At 34.9% G+C, this 17326-nt stretch overlaps 1 protein-coding gene across 2 annotated transcripts in view; it reads right to left on the bottom strand.

Annotated features, from left to right (window-relative positions):
• The window catches only part of NCAM2 (neural cell adhesion molecule 2), a 289433-nt gene that overhangs the window by 68261 nt on the left and 203846 nt on the right, over positions 1–17326 (bottom strand). For both annotated transcript variants that reach the window (XM_048293643.1, XM_048293644.1), the window contains exons 10-12: positions 14353–14540; positions 13643–13739; positions 3103–3276 (exon numbers count right to left, since the gene is read on the bottom strand). In XM_048293643.1, coding sequence (XP_048149600.1) covers positions 3103–3276; positions 13643–13739; positions 14353–14540 — 459 coding nt within the window. The remainder of the gene's footprint in view (positions 1–3102; positions 3277–13642; positions 13740–14352; positions 14541–17326) is intronic.

The following is a 17326-nucleotide window of genomic DNA, read 5'->3' as shown; positions in this document are numbered from 1 at the left end:
ACCACTTGACATGTGCAAGCAGTTATCGGTCCCCGTGTAAACAGCATTTATATCTGAATCTTAGCCATAAACTGTCCCTAAAATGTGAACAGATGGAAAAAGTGGTTTTGTTTCCATTAAGGAACATTGACTGAGTGTGGAAATTATGATGATCCAACTACAAATCGTAACACAGGAAACTGACTGCATTCTAAACAGCCTCCTCACTTAGCTGAGATGATGTTGAGGCATGGTAGGAAAGTGGTTCTTTGTTACTAAAGCACAATCAGAAACTGTCTCAAAAATATTTATTTGTTATTATAATTTAATAGACTTTAAAATATCCTAAAGTGTCACAAAAAGCTGAAAGAAAAAAAAAAGCCTTCACACTAATAAAAGCTTCTTTAAAAAATCCTTCAGGCAGTGAAAATAGGGATTTTGGAGAGGATATCTCAAGGTTATCTTAACATGACACTGTAAGATAAAATATAAATGGAGGGAAGTTTAAACATGTTTTAGAAGAAAATGCTAAAACCTTCTGAATGTTCAGGAAACATGCAAAGGCTGAATATTCCAGAAAGATTCCAATTACATTTAGCAGTATTTCCTTTATAAAAAAACAACACTAATTTTGGTTTTTGACATCTCCACTTGCAAAAGCTTTTTCTGTTCTGCATTGTTATGTCTGTGTTTCAGTAACATGTTCGGGTTTTCTGGTTTGAGCCTATAGTACTTCACAAACAGAACAAGTTTTCAACTTAGAATAGAATACCTGGAAGGACTTATGACAAATGCTTTTTATCATAAAGGTCACTTTTGATTTCCCTTCAATAGCTTCAATAAGATTTACGAAAACAAGATGTCTTCTGTTTAGTAAATATTTGACAATCTGAAGTAGTTTTTGATTTCTAAAATAGTTCAGAGAGAAATTCAGAGAAATATAGGATATACAGTCTCAATGTTTCTGTACAGGGGTATATCAGTAGAGATTTCAGAAAACATCATGAATTAATTATGAATGTAGTATTAATTTTTAATATTGCCCACTGTCCTTTCAATATTTATGTATTTACTACATGACTCTCTGTAGACCACGATGGCTTTTTAGGTTGTTTTCATATTTACTAGTTTTTGTCATCACTTGGAGTAATTTTTGATAATATATGCTATTGAAAGGTATCTTTAATATGTCCAAAATCATAAATGTGACCTATTTTGTTTTCTTAACAAAACCTTTCAACATACAGTTAGGAGACAATGAAATGAAGAGGAAAATGCATGTTTTCAAGATGCTACACTCCCTGAAATCTTCCATGTGAAAAAGGAGAGTAAACTGTACAAAGGAGGATGTGGGAAAATAATATGACAGTGTGCAGGAAGTAATACAGCTTTCTGCCAAAGAAATATTTAATATTAGTAGGAATAGCAGCAGAGATCCTAAATACTCACAATCTGCTTCATGGTGGTAACATCTGCATAAGGAGTGCAGGTATCTGTACTCGTCACTCTACACCAATTTTCGAACAGATTACCATAGAATTCAAACAAGTCTTGGACCAAAATGATTCCAAGATAAATTCACGTTATACAGAAATCTCCAAAATGAGCAACAACTTAAAAACACTCAATGCTGAAAGAATGTTTCAAAAGGAAAGTGTGAATTTTTGAAGAAGGAAGCTCCAGTCAACTTTAGTAACAAGGGTCTGTCAAATTACACATCTTTCCTACTGTAATCAATTAACATTTTAATAAAATTCACATCAATAGAAATAATAGGAAAGAAAGTTTTATGGGGAGTAAGGTGAATATGTCGTTTTGCGAAGTTAACACTGAGGACTTTTTTTTGTTCTGGCTTTACAATGAAACTAAGCATCTGTGAGATTGACTGATTGTACTCACTGGGTTTTTACTCATTTGAGTACCTTGCACTCTACTACACAGGCTGGTCATTTCAGGTTCTACTATTTGATATAGTTCATATCAGAAAAAATTATTGCAAATTCATTGAAGGAAGTAGTATGAGAATAAAAGTCTCAGACTTGATCTGCAACATTGCATGAAAAGAAAGGAAGAAGTACACCAATAGCCATTAATGTGCCTGCCCTGCAAATAGAGGAAACTCAATGTCTTCTTTAGAACTTCTAGTATTGAAAGAAATTCAACCTATATTGGAATAAAATGAATGTTACTATGATTTGCATTATTACATTTATACACACAGTTACTGTGTTTGGCTAAGAAAAACAAAAGATGAAGAATTATAAACCTGTTTTTTGAATACATGTTAACTACATGTTCACCATATGTTTCTCTGAAATAATTCTGTAATTTTGAACATGTTCAGTTTAGTGCAGAATTTTTATATGAATATAGGATGTGAGATGGAAAGAGATAACACACTTTAGATTTGCTATATTTTTGTCTCCCGTCACTGCTGATAGCTGCAAAAGCATTCACCTCCTGAAGTATTAATCAGAAGACTGTTGGGGCTGCTTTAATTTGCACTAAGAATACCAAAATGTAAATTTGGATACAAGGGTTAACATTACTCTGTATAAACTCCCCAACTCACCAGGGCGTAAAGAACTCTTGCCTGTTTGGGGAGGCTTATGTTCTTTTCTGCCAAGAGACATGCAAGTAAGTACCCTCTTAGAGGGCATTTAATGCTTGTTGAACAAACATCACAGATATGCTTTTGAAACAGGTATCATGAGTATTAACAGGTATGTAGAAAATTTACTAAGTAGCTCAAAATCAGTAATTAATGCCCAGGATTAAATATTACACAACAGCTTACTTAAAATTATTAATTTTGCTGCATACATAATGCACATTTTCAAACGCAATCTCATTTCTACTCTCTTTGAAATGTATAGCTTCAAAAGCTGGCTTTTAGTGGGACATGAAAAAGCGACAACAATTGTAAATGTTTTTAAAACTAAAAAGTAACAGTTGACTTTTACAAAGTTGCAGGAATATTTCTAACTGGTGTAGAGAGGTCTGCACTAATATAAAGATACAGCTACTGCACTAAGACAAAGAAACAATTAAGATATACTTACAGTCTTTTCCTTGGACATTCTTCTCAGTTAAAATACTTCCATTTATTTTTTGTATACTTACTTTGAACTCCATGGGAGCGAACTATTTTCCAGGTTTCCGAGGCTACCTCTTTCACATCCACTTGGTAGTGGTGAATGGGCACACCTCCATGTGAATCTGGCTTATTGAACGAAACCTTGGCAGTGGTTTGTGACAGCTCTAAAACTCGTACTCCATAAGGATTTGATGGCACATCTGAAAAAGTACAAATACAGTTTAAAAATCAGCAGCAACGAGATAGATCTAAGCAGCTGGTAATCTACCCACAAAAGTTTCCTTAGAGTCTTCAAGTGAGTAAAAAATAATATTGAATATCGTGCAATAATATTTGTGTTAGACAAACAAGCTTTCTACTATAGAGCTGTAAGAAAACCACATTCATTTTCTTGTATGTTAAATTACTGCAAAAATATTTTCCATTTTTGCCTTTCTTTTATAATATGATATTTTTAGTAGCTAATTTCATGATGGTCAAATGTAAAAGATCAGTTTGTTGACTGTATAACAATGTAAAAGAAAATAACAAACTTTAAATCAAATTTAACAAAAGAAACAGTTACAGCTAAATAGATCGTTCAGACTCTAAATTCTTTGAAATGAGATTATAACAAAGAACCTTATAAATAATTTGGCCATTTTATGGAATTCTGAAACACAGCTGAAAACATGAATCTCTTTTTCTTTTGTTGGAAGACTGGATTTCAAGCTACAAAAAAGATATATTAATGGAATATTAAATTCTCAGTTTAAGAAGTAATTCACAAAATAGGTTGAAAGAAACATTTTCTCTGAAATCAAAAGCAAGAGTATATCTTTCAAAGTAGGAAAGATCTATGAAAATAGAGCAGGTGTTTGTAGGTGTTGAAATGCTACATATGAAACAAAAGCAAAAAATAATATTGGGGTCAGTACATCTTTAAAAATAGAATATTACTTATTTTTACAATTTATAATCAAACACATAGAAGTCAAAAGACTAGCTTTTCTAATTGTCCTACATTTTAAGGAGTTATAATCATAAAAAAATTATATTGAAAATGCTAGGAAGAATTCTAATTCCATGGACAGAATACCAGAGTTTTGAAACACCATTAGAAATTTCTTTTCTGATCCATCTGAAAATGATTTGCATACCTGCTTCCAGATTTGACATTGCTTTTGTCTCCATGTTATAAAGGATATTTTTGTAAGGACATGTCAGAATTTGAGCCAAAGTCTGTAATTTGGTGAGTGGGTAATGAACCATTTACATAAAATATTGTCTGTATTTGAAGGCTGTCAGACAGTTGTGAATAAAAAGAAATCAATCTGCGCTTCACCCAGCATTGGTACTTGAATGAAAATGAGAATAATCTATATCTATAAAATATTAAGGAATATATTTAACGATATATTCCGCCACAAATTCTCAGGAAAAGGACAGTGCCAAATCTGGCCTAAAGGGGCTAATTTGTACAATCTTTTAATTATCCAAAACTTAAGTTTTTTTGAGAAAAACATCTCTGTCAGTTGTCAGACTTGAATGTCTTTATGTGAGTATCATAGCTCCTACAGCTGGCATTTCTGATTCTAGGCGTCCTGAAACCTCCAATACTTGGTGTTCATTGGTTAAAACCAGCATAGATTTATTTACATGGATGAAAAATTGTAATATCTTTTACTTAAAGACACAACTATGTGAATCCATGACATTATAGATTTTAGTAGAATTCAAGTCTTAGCTAGAGGGATTCAAACCCTTTTTTATTCCAGGAAACACTCATCAGGGTGACGATTTTGCAAGAAATTTTCACTTTTCTTAGAAAGGGATTGGAGATTTGTGATCAGATAGAACATGACCAAATGTAACCAATCTGCTGTGAATACATGAGAACACAGACCTGGGTTTTGGATCTGTTTCTAAATTGATCAAAGAGTTGGGGGTTTTTAGAAAAAAGAAATTATGTTCAAAAAACTTACAGACTTTTTTTCTGTGACCACGTAGAAGAAGAATGAATTATATGAGTTGTGTGTTAAGTCAGCATTCACCCCAAAATCAAGAGGAGGAGGTTTAGAACCAACTTGTGACCGATCCCTTTCCTTCAGATTCTCTTTACAGCTGAGAGAAATACTTTTTTTTTCCTCAATATAGTCATTAAGTACATAAGCACCATTCTGTGTACAGATGCCTTCTCTCCAGAGCTTAAATAGCAGTTCTGAGAGGAATGGGAAAAATACGGAGTAAGAATCCTAGCAAAGCAATCCAGGACAGCCACACCAAAGCAGAATGGCACTTTATGAGTCATGAGGATACAATAACTTGGGAAGATGATTATCAATATTCAGTAGTAAAGATGAATGCTCTTCGGATTTAATTGCAAGCTAAAAGCTGCTGTGGATACCTACAGTATTAAAAATAGCTTCTAAACGTCTAAAAATTATTTTTCTCTTGTTAAAAGTGTTCATAACAAACGAAAACATTTAGGGGATGAATGAATATCTAATATCATTCATGCTATTTTTATGGTAGTTTTTTTGGATGATACTTTAGTAAGGCAAATCACCAGGGCTTCTGTCTGCATCAAAACATTTGGTCAGTGGTATGAAACAAAAATGTGTTATTTATATATCCACTCTGTTCTTGACTTTCCAAATCTTCAGGAGACCTCTTCTCCTTGTGTGTTAATGCCTGTGTATGATTAACTATAATAAGCACGTGTGGCAGTTTAAACTTAGTTCTATGGACCAGTTGCTAAACCATTGCAAAAGCTGGTACCGCCTCTGCGATTTACATATTTAAAGCAAGAGCAAGCTCGAGAAGTTCCTTTTTTTCCCGCCTCCCGCCGAGGGGTGGCGAGAGAGGGGCTCCCCCCTGCCCCGGGCCCTGTCCTGGAGCGGGCCCGAGCTCCCCGCCGGCGTGGTGGTGGGGTAGGAGCGGCCAGGAAAGCCACCCTGGAGCCAGGAGCAGCCATGCGGCCGGAAAACCCCCAAGTGAGCCGGGACCGCGCAGCAGAGATAGATCGGAGGCCGCCGCAGCTCCGCGTGGAGCTGGCGGGGCCGGCGGGGCCTCCCCACAGGCGGCACGATTGGCGCCGAACCGAGAAAGACACCACGCAGCTGGCAATGAGAAACATGCCGAGTTTTTCCTGGCACAGAGCCCAGACAGGAGACAAGATAACTTCTTAGCCACAACTTAACAGGCACCAGTTTTCTTCCAGGCCATAGAGAAAGGAAAAGTGAGATTATGTGAGACGAAGCCAACATGGCAGCGCCAAGGTCAGTAAAGGAAGGGAAGGAGAGCATTCGCTCCTAGCGCCGGAGCATGACCTTGCATGCAATGGTGAGGACTGCAGTACTACAGACTGTTTCTCTATAATTCATTGAAGTGCATGGGGGGATGCAAAGATCCATGCGCAGCCTGCAAAGAAAAAGTGCCCACGCCAGGTCGCATAAATGCTGTGAGAGGCTTTTAGAGATTGAAGAAGACAGCCTTTGCTTCCAGGCTGGAATAGCTTATTCTTAAAAGACTAAAACCCCATGAACCATTATGGCCCATGCTAGCAGTCGTGTGAAGACTGCTAGACCCGTGGTAGAGATTTTTTTCACTGGAGCAGCGGGCTGTTGTTTTGTGAAGAATCCCACAGCACAGCAGAAGAAACTCTTTCCTTAAACATAAAGACAGGAAAGGAAACACTGACCAAAATCCCATGTTTGTTTCCCTTGTGCAGCTTGGTAGAAAAAAGGATGTACTGGAAGAGAAAAGTGTTCTGAGATTGCACTTTAATTACTTTTAATTCTGTTAGTAATAAATCTTCTTTATACTGTAACTGTTCCAAGTGTGGACCTGCTTTGCCTTGAAGTTTTTGTGTTTTCCTCAATAATCTTTATTTCACCTTATGAAAATGAAGTTTTAATTTCCCCTTCTCTGCTTAACTATAGTAGAGGCAAGTAAATAAATAGATTTCTTGGGGCTTGGCGCCTAACCAGCATCCAACCACGACAGCATGGCACAGGGAAGATGAAATCCTTCAGGAAGAACCTTATGTTCGGTACTGCAGATTCAAGTATCATTTCTGCCAGAGGAAGATATGATTCCAGTTGATAATAAGCATGAAATTAAGCTCCTTTGAAAACCCAGTATTATATTTTGCATAACTAGCACAATGCAATATGTTTAGAACTCACTGAAGTGTAAAATACATCCACAATACTATTTTAAATATGCATCTCACATTCCAAACCACCCACACGTGCAGGTGAGTTTCATGCAGTTTTCAAAGTTGAACTATATCACTTCTAAGGAAGAGAGTGAATCACCTGAAGAAAATGTAGCAGGAGGCACATTCCTGGTGAAAACCAAAACCAAATACTAGCAATGCCATCAGGATATAATAAATACCTACTAGGCAAATCTGTAACTTTTTTCCCCAAAGAAGATCAATAACAGCATAATGAACTGAATCTAATTCAGTAGTTCTCTAATGAGTATGAATTTGTTCGTGCAAGGTATACAGCCTTCTGGTCCTGATCCAGCTAAACATTCCCGCATTTGAGCTGTCTCCTGTCAGCCGCAATTACTTGGAGCATTGCCATGATTTTCATATTAGAATTGCAAGGCTTTTGGATCAATGTTTAGCAGGAGTGAAGAATAATTTGCAATGTTATGTACTCTGAAGTCTGCCTGGAAGGATAGAGCTGTGGATCTTGGTCTTTTTCCTTCTAAAACCAACGAGCATAATGAATCTTAGAGGAGTTTAGCTACTGGCAGTGATCACTAATTCATATACTATCATAGATATAAGTTGAAGGACTAAGTAGTAGAAAAAGGAAGGGATTTACTTTCTATGATTTAAAGATCACTTAGTGATAGCAAAGATTCCAGATTACTCACTTAGAAGTTCCACTGCTATCTTTTTTTGTCATTATACTGCTGTCAAAACAAGAGATAATTCATCACCAGTTCAGCCTTTAAATTAAAGACATAAAAAGACCCAAAGAGTGTCAAACATTTAGTCAACTTCATTTTCTTTACACAGTATCTATTTCTCTGTTCAATATGTGACTACATTCATGTATGATGTTAAAGAATCAAAATCTAAAAGTATCCCCAAACAATAGGTGTAAAATTGCACTTCATGTATTTTGTACTCAGCACATAATGCTGGTTTGCACAAATGAACTTTGTGATATAATGGCCCAAGTTAAGCAGAATTAGTTTGGTTCCAAAAACAGTATCACAGCTGATAGAGAAGTACACACAGAATTATGAGTACGTATTTGTCTCCACTGATGTGTAAAGCTCCTACAATTACGACCAAACTTGTTCAATAAATGACCACTTTTTATCACTGGGGATTTTCTTTTCAAGCTGTTTTTTGGATAGCTTTATGGAAGAAAATAACTCCCTCTCAGACTTTAGCAGTCCTGGTATAAACAGAGAAAAGGAAGTGATGCTGTGAGAGTGCGTAGTGGGCTCAGAGACTGATCTTCCAGATAGCTCTTGTCTCCTATCTCCTGTCGGTATGCTCCTACTGCTGTTCTCCAGCTTTTCCTCTCTCTGTACATTTGGCATATATATTGACTGAAAATAACTGTGTCTAAATGCTGAACTTAAGTAGCACCAGGACATTGGCAAGGAAAGAGATGAAGCTGGGGACTAGACTTTTGGAGTCAAAAATCTCTATGGAATAGCTTGTGCTTGTACGTCCGTAGAATAGAAAAAAAAGCCTAAAACAATATTAGATCTATATAGATTTCTTTTGCCAAACTTCTGAGAGTTCTGGAAAAATAAGCATTCAGTTAGTAAATAAGACCACAGCTAGCAAATAACTACATAAATAATAAATTAAAATAAGACACATGCACACAAAGCAGAACACTGCTGCCATGTTGATATGCTGATTGAAAATATGTTGCTGTTTCGTTCATTTTTTAATAAAAATCCTTTAGCTGATGCTGCTAAGATGTGAATGGCAAGTTTTAGAACAGCAAGTTAGATTTTAGGTCTGCCCATATTTTGTGCAGACAAATGGGCTTTTGGCAGGATATGATTTTCTTTTCCATTATACTATTCTCCAGCGAAAATTAAGTCCTACTACTTTGATTTTCTTTTACCTGTGTGAAAATGCAAATACTTGGTGAAAAAAGGAACAACATCCATTAACCAGCAGCAAAGTTCCAGCATCAAAACTACAGACTAGTAAATTTCTAAATTTGATTTTGTAGTCTTTATCAGTTATCAAACAGCCTTTTCATATTTTGAGTATGACTTTATTCCATAAAACAGGTTACAGGATGCATTTTCTGTGAAGCTCAATTATTGTCTTTCCCATGTCTTCATTTCCTTTTGTTGTCATTATTTCCCATCCTCACTGATTTTCTGTGTGCACAGGATGCCTAAAGAATACCTAATTCAATAAAGTGGTGTAGGAGTCCTCAGTATCTAATGACATCATTGACTGTTTGTTTTTTATTCCCTGTAATATTCCTGTAGAAAGGAAAAAGATAAGTCATAGAGCTATAGCAGATGTAGCATCTCTCATTTGCTCAGAGAAGCTGTGGATGCCCCATCACTGGAAGTGCTCAAGGCCAGGTTGGGCAGGATGTTGAGCACCCCGGTCTAGTGAAAAGTGTTCCTGCCCACAGCAGGACTTTTAAACCTTATGCCATCCCAGAATACAAGAAAGAAGGGGAAAGGAAAGTCTAGGAAGAGTAAGGCTATGAGATCCGTAGAGATGACTCATAGTTTTTTACTTTTTAGAGCTCTAGATTCAGCCCAGCTATACATCCAGCTATGTACAAAATCTATATTAATATTTATAAAAAGAGAAACCTTCAAAATTCTCATTTCGCTGTGTGTCACAACCTTAAAATTTACCATTTTAAGATATTAAATTACCCATTCCAATAACATAGTCCTAAATTACTGATGGCCATGTGATTTTCTATTTACCTAAAAAAGCATTTAAAATAATGATATTGAGACCTCAACAAAGCAGAAGGATGCTTTTCTAGTTCATACTGGCTCCCTGCATAGTGGTATTTCACATGAACTATGGATAAACTAGATTTGGACAAATCTAGGAATATCTCTGCTCATCTCAGGCTCTGAGAGCCATTGGGACAACCTGTCAAGGTGTCCTGGGTTGCCAAAATTTAAGCCTGACTTAAGATTAAAACCAGAGTATAAGTAAAGTTCTAAAATACAAGTTGTGTCTGTGACATGAACCAATTAATTTGCAGTGGCAAGAAGTGACTGTGGTTATTTTCACATTCTATATTTTACTCACATAACATTTTAAAAGCTCAGGTAATGAAAAAGGAGGTCACCCATGTGGTATTTTTAAGAGTTGATCACAAGTCAGGTCATGGGCATGTCTGATTAAGCTTTCAACATAACTCTGAAGTATCTAAACAAGCCAGCATCTTCCAGAATGAAACCTCAAATACTCTGCAGCTTTTCAGTTGTTTTCAAAGGTTTAAATGGAATTCAGGCTGATTCAGTAGCTCTGTATAATCTGAGTGAACAGTTACGGTTTTCCTGTCATACAAAAACAGCTGTAAATTGCATATCAATTCTGAAAGAAATCTTCCTTTTTTTAACCATCAATAAGTCTAATTTCTTAAGGAAGGCAAAAGGAATAAAGATAATGGAATTGTGACAGTATGATTACTTTTTAAGTAGCAGTAAATTAATAAAAAAAGGTAGTTTGATTCTGCTGAAAAAGCAAAAGCAAAGCAGAAAATGGAACAAAACATGAAGGAACAAGTAATTCCTGCAGAATTTAAAGAGAAAACTATTCATAAAATGATCATCATTTGTGATCAAATTTACCCTAGCAGCATACTTTACTTAATACTGTCTCCCAGCTAGGAGTTGTATTTATTTTTCCCTGACAGAGCCTTTGTAAAAGTATTCTACGCCCCAGCATTTGTATTTACAATCAAAGCCAGAAGGCAATGCTGGCTGCATTGAAATGCATCAAAATTATTTTATAGGCTTTAATATGGAAAATATCAATCATTAGGCCTTCCTAATCAACCAGAGTGAAGCAACTGATGAAATAAAACTAGGGAGAAAGATGTATTTGACATCTTACACCTGTAATTATTATAATGGTTTTATCCTCCATCTCCTGATTATTTTCCATTTCTAGCGGATGCCAGTTAAAGTGCAAAACTTGTAACAGTGAATTACATGTTTGGGTTTTTATTCTAAAAACAAAGTCTATTTAGAGGCAAATGCTAAAACTATCAATCTTTCAGGATACTGAATATTATGCATTATACTACGGAATATTATGCATTACATTACTGTATTATGCAAGTAGTGCATAGTAGTGAACAGTGACACCCCAAACCCAGCTTTTCCAGCCTTGCTCACTGTCACTACTAAAAAACCTGCTTTTGTTTTTTTCTATTTTCTGCATTTAACATCATGTAGAATATCTAAATATAGCTCAAGCTTTATATGTCTTCCCATCATTCCATTTATCCTGATTTACCTTTTTATGTTTATAACAACAATACATATTTTTTAAGTGTTCGTCAAGTTTTCTGAAGAATTGCCTGAAAAAAAAAATAAGCAAAACATTGCAGAAGTAAAGAATGTTAATCTGTTTGAAAAACTAGCATCAGTAACATTTCTGCTATAGTTGTATTAAAAAGCCAAAGAAGAATTATAGCTTGCTATTTGTTTTCCCTTGCATTTCCAGGGGTGGTCATGTGTGAATTTCCTGAAATAAAATGACAAAACATCATGTTCTTTTTCAATTAACATTTCAATGCTAATGTTTTCTATTAAAATTGATTAATTAATAAATTATAAAAGCAGGGGATATATACGTAGCTAAAATAATCATCATGTAGTATCATGCATTGTGATGAGATGTTGTTCTGTAAATCTAAGAGAAAAAAACAACATTCTGGAGACTATCTGGTGAAATGCTCTCCCAAGTGTATACATATTTATGAAAAAGCAGCCCACAGTGACAACCACAATATTTTCTCATCATTTTTTCTCCTGAGAGGTAAGACACCAGAGAGATGCAAGTGGGGATTTTCCTTCCTTTCCTATTATTTATGTTCATGGCTTCAAGAAAAGCTTTTTTTCTCGGTAGTCAAACGTAGCTGTCAAAGGAAGGGAAGATCACACCACAGCTAACACCCAAAAAAAGTAAATGAAGGGTAATGGATCTTTTAAATGATGTAAAATTGTGGCTCATAGAAATTTGAACCCTACATTTTCCTATTTTAAGAAGCTCAGCACTTTTCAAAGTTCTTCAAAACCAAAAAAATATTATAGTAGGAATGTGTGCTAGTATCCCATAGAGATGATGGGAAAAACTTTCAAAACTATGTACAAATTCTAAGAAGACTATTAATAAATAATGGGGTTTTATAATTCCTGAGACACCAAAAGAAAATAATTGCCCTATGGAGCAAAACTACACAAATAATAGCAGCAGACCAGACTGGATGTGCATGCTTCAGCAATGCTCCCCCAAAAGTCCTCCTGGTAGGAATCTAAAGTGTTTATTTTCTTAATAAAAAAAGAAAAAAAAGAAAAAAGAAAAAAAAAAAAAAAGAAGAAGAAACTAGACCAAAACTTGCAACTAAAACATTCAGAATCACTTGGAATATGTGTGTCCTAATGAAAAAGAAATATATAGATATAGATATAATTATTTCTATCAGTCCCTTCAAAGTGTTAGCCAGTCTGACAGTATGGGACCACCTGGAGGTTACACGATAAAAATGGTCCATAATGACACATCCCAAGGGGTGTATGGCTCTCAATGTGGCTGTACCTTTAGTACTGTCAACTGCATTATAACTCCAGAAATTTCATTAAAGTTGGCACAGTTTACACCATCTGAGTACAGAGGTCGAAATGTTTGGAGACCTCAAAACTGAGCAAGCGTTAGTCCATTCCACAAGAAAATATCATTGAAAGCACTGCTAAGAAACTCTCACTTGGTCTCAGTTAATAGTTATTTCTGCCAAAGAACAAACATACAGTCGGATTTTTCTATTTCCTTAAACAGCAATAGGACATAAAAATAGTCAGACATTCTGTAACAATATCACAGAGCTTAAATTATTTCAATCTAGCACTCCAGGTCAAACTCTTTTTTTAAACAACTAGAAGTGCAAACAAAGATAGAAATTCTTTGCTGCAGTATTTCAGTCTTTTGTTATTATTAGTTTATCAAGAAAATACAAGGGAGAAAAAGGAAAAAAATAATTTCCAAATTCCTTCTTACTTTTACTGCCTGCAAACCATATGTCTCGGCTGAAGTAATAAAAATACATTGCTATAAATGTAGGATATAGTAAGAGCAAAGGAAAAAAGGTTAGACTAATTTTTTTCAAATTTCAGAAGGCCTTAAAATTAAATCAAAAGAAGATTCATATTCAGAGGGAATTGGTTTATTTTACTTTATATTGCAGCTCAGCTCTTAGACAAATTATCTGCAAAAAGTCCACGGAATAAAATAAACAGAGGATAATGTGTCTGAACTTAGTGTTGATTAAAGTAGGAAAAAATATTTAAAGAAAAAGAAACAAAATTTTAACTTACCAGCTTGGCCAAGTGTATACTCCTGATATCTTGTTCCAATTCTGTTTGTGGCTGTACAATTATACCGCCCAAAATCACTGTCAGATGTGGGAGCAATCTTTAAAATGAATACACTTTGTAAATATTAGTTGCTAATTAAATATAATTTCTTTTTTTTTAAATCAGAAATTCAAGTATGTTCTCCTTAACCAACATGCAGATGTGTTCTCACTTCAACATATCTAGTATAGTCTCCATATATAGACCTAAATACACCTTTTTTCATGTTTAACTCCCCCTTCTCAACTTCAAATGAGGAAATCTGATAATGGAAAAAAATTACATTGTTCATCTTTATAATTTCACCTTTAAACAATAAAAGGCACTTACTGGATAGTCACTTTAATTTTCAGTCTTAGCTTGATAGTTTAGTTTTATATCTATTTATGGATTTTTTTTCTTCCAAGAAATGCAAATTATATTTCTGTTGGATGCAGTTGGAAAAGTGAGCACAAGCCATTCAAATATGGATTATTTTCTAACTACTCATAAGAAATGTATAGATAAATCAATTCATATACAGTTGGTTGTTGTTTTTGTTCCTTTTTTAAGAGTGTTACATATTCAACTGTAGTCTTAGCCTTAAATACACTCTACAGTACTCACAGTGCTGCCAAACTGAGGACAAAATTATCTTCTGCCACTGTGTTGATTTCCATTTTAAGCCTTACCTCTAGAATCAGCTTTCTGCCTGTACTGTACGTCTTCAAATGAGTTGTATTTTTTACAGGTAAAACTGATTTTCCTCTTTTCCACTGAACTGAGGCAGATGGGTTTGCTAGCACTTCACAGCTTATATTGATGGGATTGCCTTCCCAAGAGTAATACATGGTTTGATTTGACACGAATGTTGGAGCATCTGGAAAAAGGAAGTAATGCACAAGTTTATTAACTGGTTTAATAAAACAAGACATATACCCATGTCCAAACTTTCATGTTCACTGAGAAATTCCAATTGATTGTTGTGTTAGTTTATTATGGAACACGGAAGTATTACATTCCACCTGAAGTTCATCAGGCTTTTATCTTGGTAAGTTTCTCCTCTCCTGAAATTGTTTCAGCTGAACTTCTCAGGAAAGAGAATACCTGTTAAATATATTTAACATTAGGCAATATCAGGCCCTTGAAAGACACTCAGAAATAAGGAAGAGCATTTCCTCTTGAGGATGACAAATTTTCAGCCAGACCCTGCTACCACAAAGTGAGCTGACCTAAAAAACAGACATTGTCTGTTCATGTGCTGATTTTATAGTGTCTTCTTTGGCTATGGAGAAATTACATTCACTCAAATTTTCTTGTGCTATGGCTTCACCCATTTCTCACTGGAACTTTATTATCCTTTATGAAATCTTTCCAAAGAGAGATGCTTATTTGTGGAAGTAAACCTTTAAAAAATAGTAAAAGAATACCAAAAACGATGCAATGTATTCTATCTACCACAGAAAATACATTGTGTGTACACTATTTAGGACAACCTTTATATCAGTTCCTTATGAAATTATCAAGCTACAGCCACAGAAAAAGATGGTGTGTTTTTCTTACAAACCTGACTGTAAATGGCTGCATTAAACATATACCAAACACTGAGTCTGACACAGAGGAAATTGCTGGTTTGCCAGCTAACTGTGATCTTCAGACCACAGTGCCACTAAGTGACAAGACCTGTCTCTTCTATTTACTATTTCTCTGGAGAGCAGGAAGTATAGTTTTCTCTATAAATGAGAGGGGGTAGCCTTTTCCCACCTCTTCTTATGTCTTGGGTGAACAGTGCTTTTTTTCTATCAAATATTGATTTGTATTTTTTCCCTAATTTCATTGTTATTATCTTTTAAGAGTATTTAAAAAAATATTCTTTATTCAAGGAAACTCCCTTAGTGCTTTAATTCCAAAAGGGAATTTATTAGTTACAGCTGTTGTAATGGAATATCTTTTTAATATCTAAGGTGTATACATATACATTTTTGTTTTGATAAATAGCTCCTAAATGTTTCCAGATGTGTCTCTGGAAAATCTATTCTAGTCCTCTCACATATAGCTTAATATTAGGCAACAAAATTGCTAATAGGTCTATCAGAGACCAGAACTGAGCATCTTTAAGTATGAAGTAAAATTTTGCTTCAGGAATGGTTAAAAACAGCTGGGGTTTTTTTTTCTTTTTTTTTTTTTTCCTGAAGTGCACATTTTCAACTTCTTTCTCTTTTTGGCTCTGTTGAAAAGCATAACTTTTTTGATGACATATGCTGCTGCTGCATGTAGGCATACAGGCTTTGAGCAAAAAGAACTGTTATCAATAGAAGTTTTAAAGCACAGATCAAAGCCGCTACATTGCTCAAGGCCAGCACTCTCTCCTTTAATAACTGTTCAGCCCTTATTTTTGTGGAAAGACAAGAATTTTCATCTAAATAAGTAAAGCTTGCCTGGCTGTGAATTTATTTACCAGACACAGGAGCTCATCTTTCTGCTCCAAATGTTTAATAAGTAATTCTAGTGATCTTGATTTTCACAGACCTCTAAATACCCCATATTTCATCAGCTAAACAGTTTAATGCAAAGAACAGACTATCAAAGAGTCTTCAGAGTGTGACATCTCACACTAGTGGAGAATATGAAGAAAAAAGCAAACTGCTTAAGTGTGTTTCATGGTTTTCTGTGGTCAAGAATCTCAGAACACCAAGGGTCAGAACCTTGACTTTTCCTCTAGAAATGAAGTTCATGGTGGGAATCACTTGTAGGAAAACTGTACAAACTTATTTCTGCATGTTCAATAGATGGATCAACAGCATGTTCAACAAACAGATTGGAAATCTCATCACAGTCTTCATGAGGTTCCAAATGTGGTTATTTCACAAATTTTATGTAAGCACTGTCTCCCAGTGTGCAATTTCCCACAGTAAATTCACTCTATTTATGAACACTGCCATGAATGTTGAAGATTGAAAGATACTCTGAATCTGAGTAACCTTCCTTCCTGGATAACATTATGTGGTTTGATGCTCTCTGTTGATTTCAATACACATATGGCAAACTCATATCCTATTTTAACACTTACAAATGAAAAAGTAGTGTAAACTCTTACACTGCAGATAAAAGCATTTAAGAGAATAGGGACTTCCCATTCAGACTTCTCTCTCTTCTAAAGGTAGATTTTGGATGCCCATAGTATCTATTTGTTTATGTTTTAAAAGAATAGGTGAGTTATGGACTGCCATCTATACAAAACTACAGGTATTAACAGTCATAAATACAATAAAACACAAATAGGACTAAAAGTGTGTCAAATAAAGATATATCCCCAAATAAACAACTCACAATTGTAAAGTATTCACCTCAAAAAAGGGGAAATGGCTTTGCAGCCATTTCCCTAGCAGTCCAGTGCTCCAATATACAAAAAAAAAGAAGACTGTGCTAATGACTTGATTCACTGAAATTCACTGAATTTATCAGATCATTTTTGATTTCCTAGTTAGAAGCAGATTAAAATGCCTGTATTGATGTTTTACAAAAAGAATATAATTCTGAAATATTTTCCTTTTTACAGTACAAATAAAAGATAGTTTACATTTCTTATAAAACTAAAAAATTGAGTTGAAAGGGGAAAATTTGTTTATAAAGAGAACTTGTTTTTTCTTGTATGCGCTTCATGAC

The sequence above is a fragment of the Corvus hawaiiensis genome, chromosome 2 (genome assembly GCF_020740725.1).
Source record: "Corvus hawaiiensis isolate bCorHaw1 chromosome 2, bCorHaw1.pri.cur, whole genome shotgun sequence".
Classification (NCBI taxonomy): Eukaryota; Metazoa; Chordata; class Aves; order Passeriformes; family Corvidae; genus Corvus; species Corvus hawaiiensis.
The sequence above is the reverse complement of the archived record's forward strand: the minus strand, read 5'-3'. Positions and strand labels throughout refer to the sequence as shown.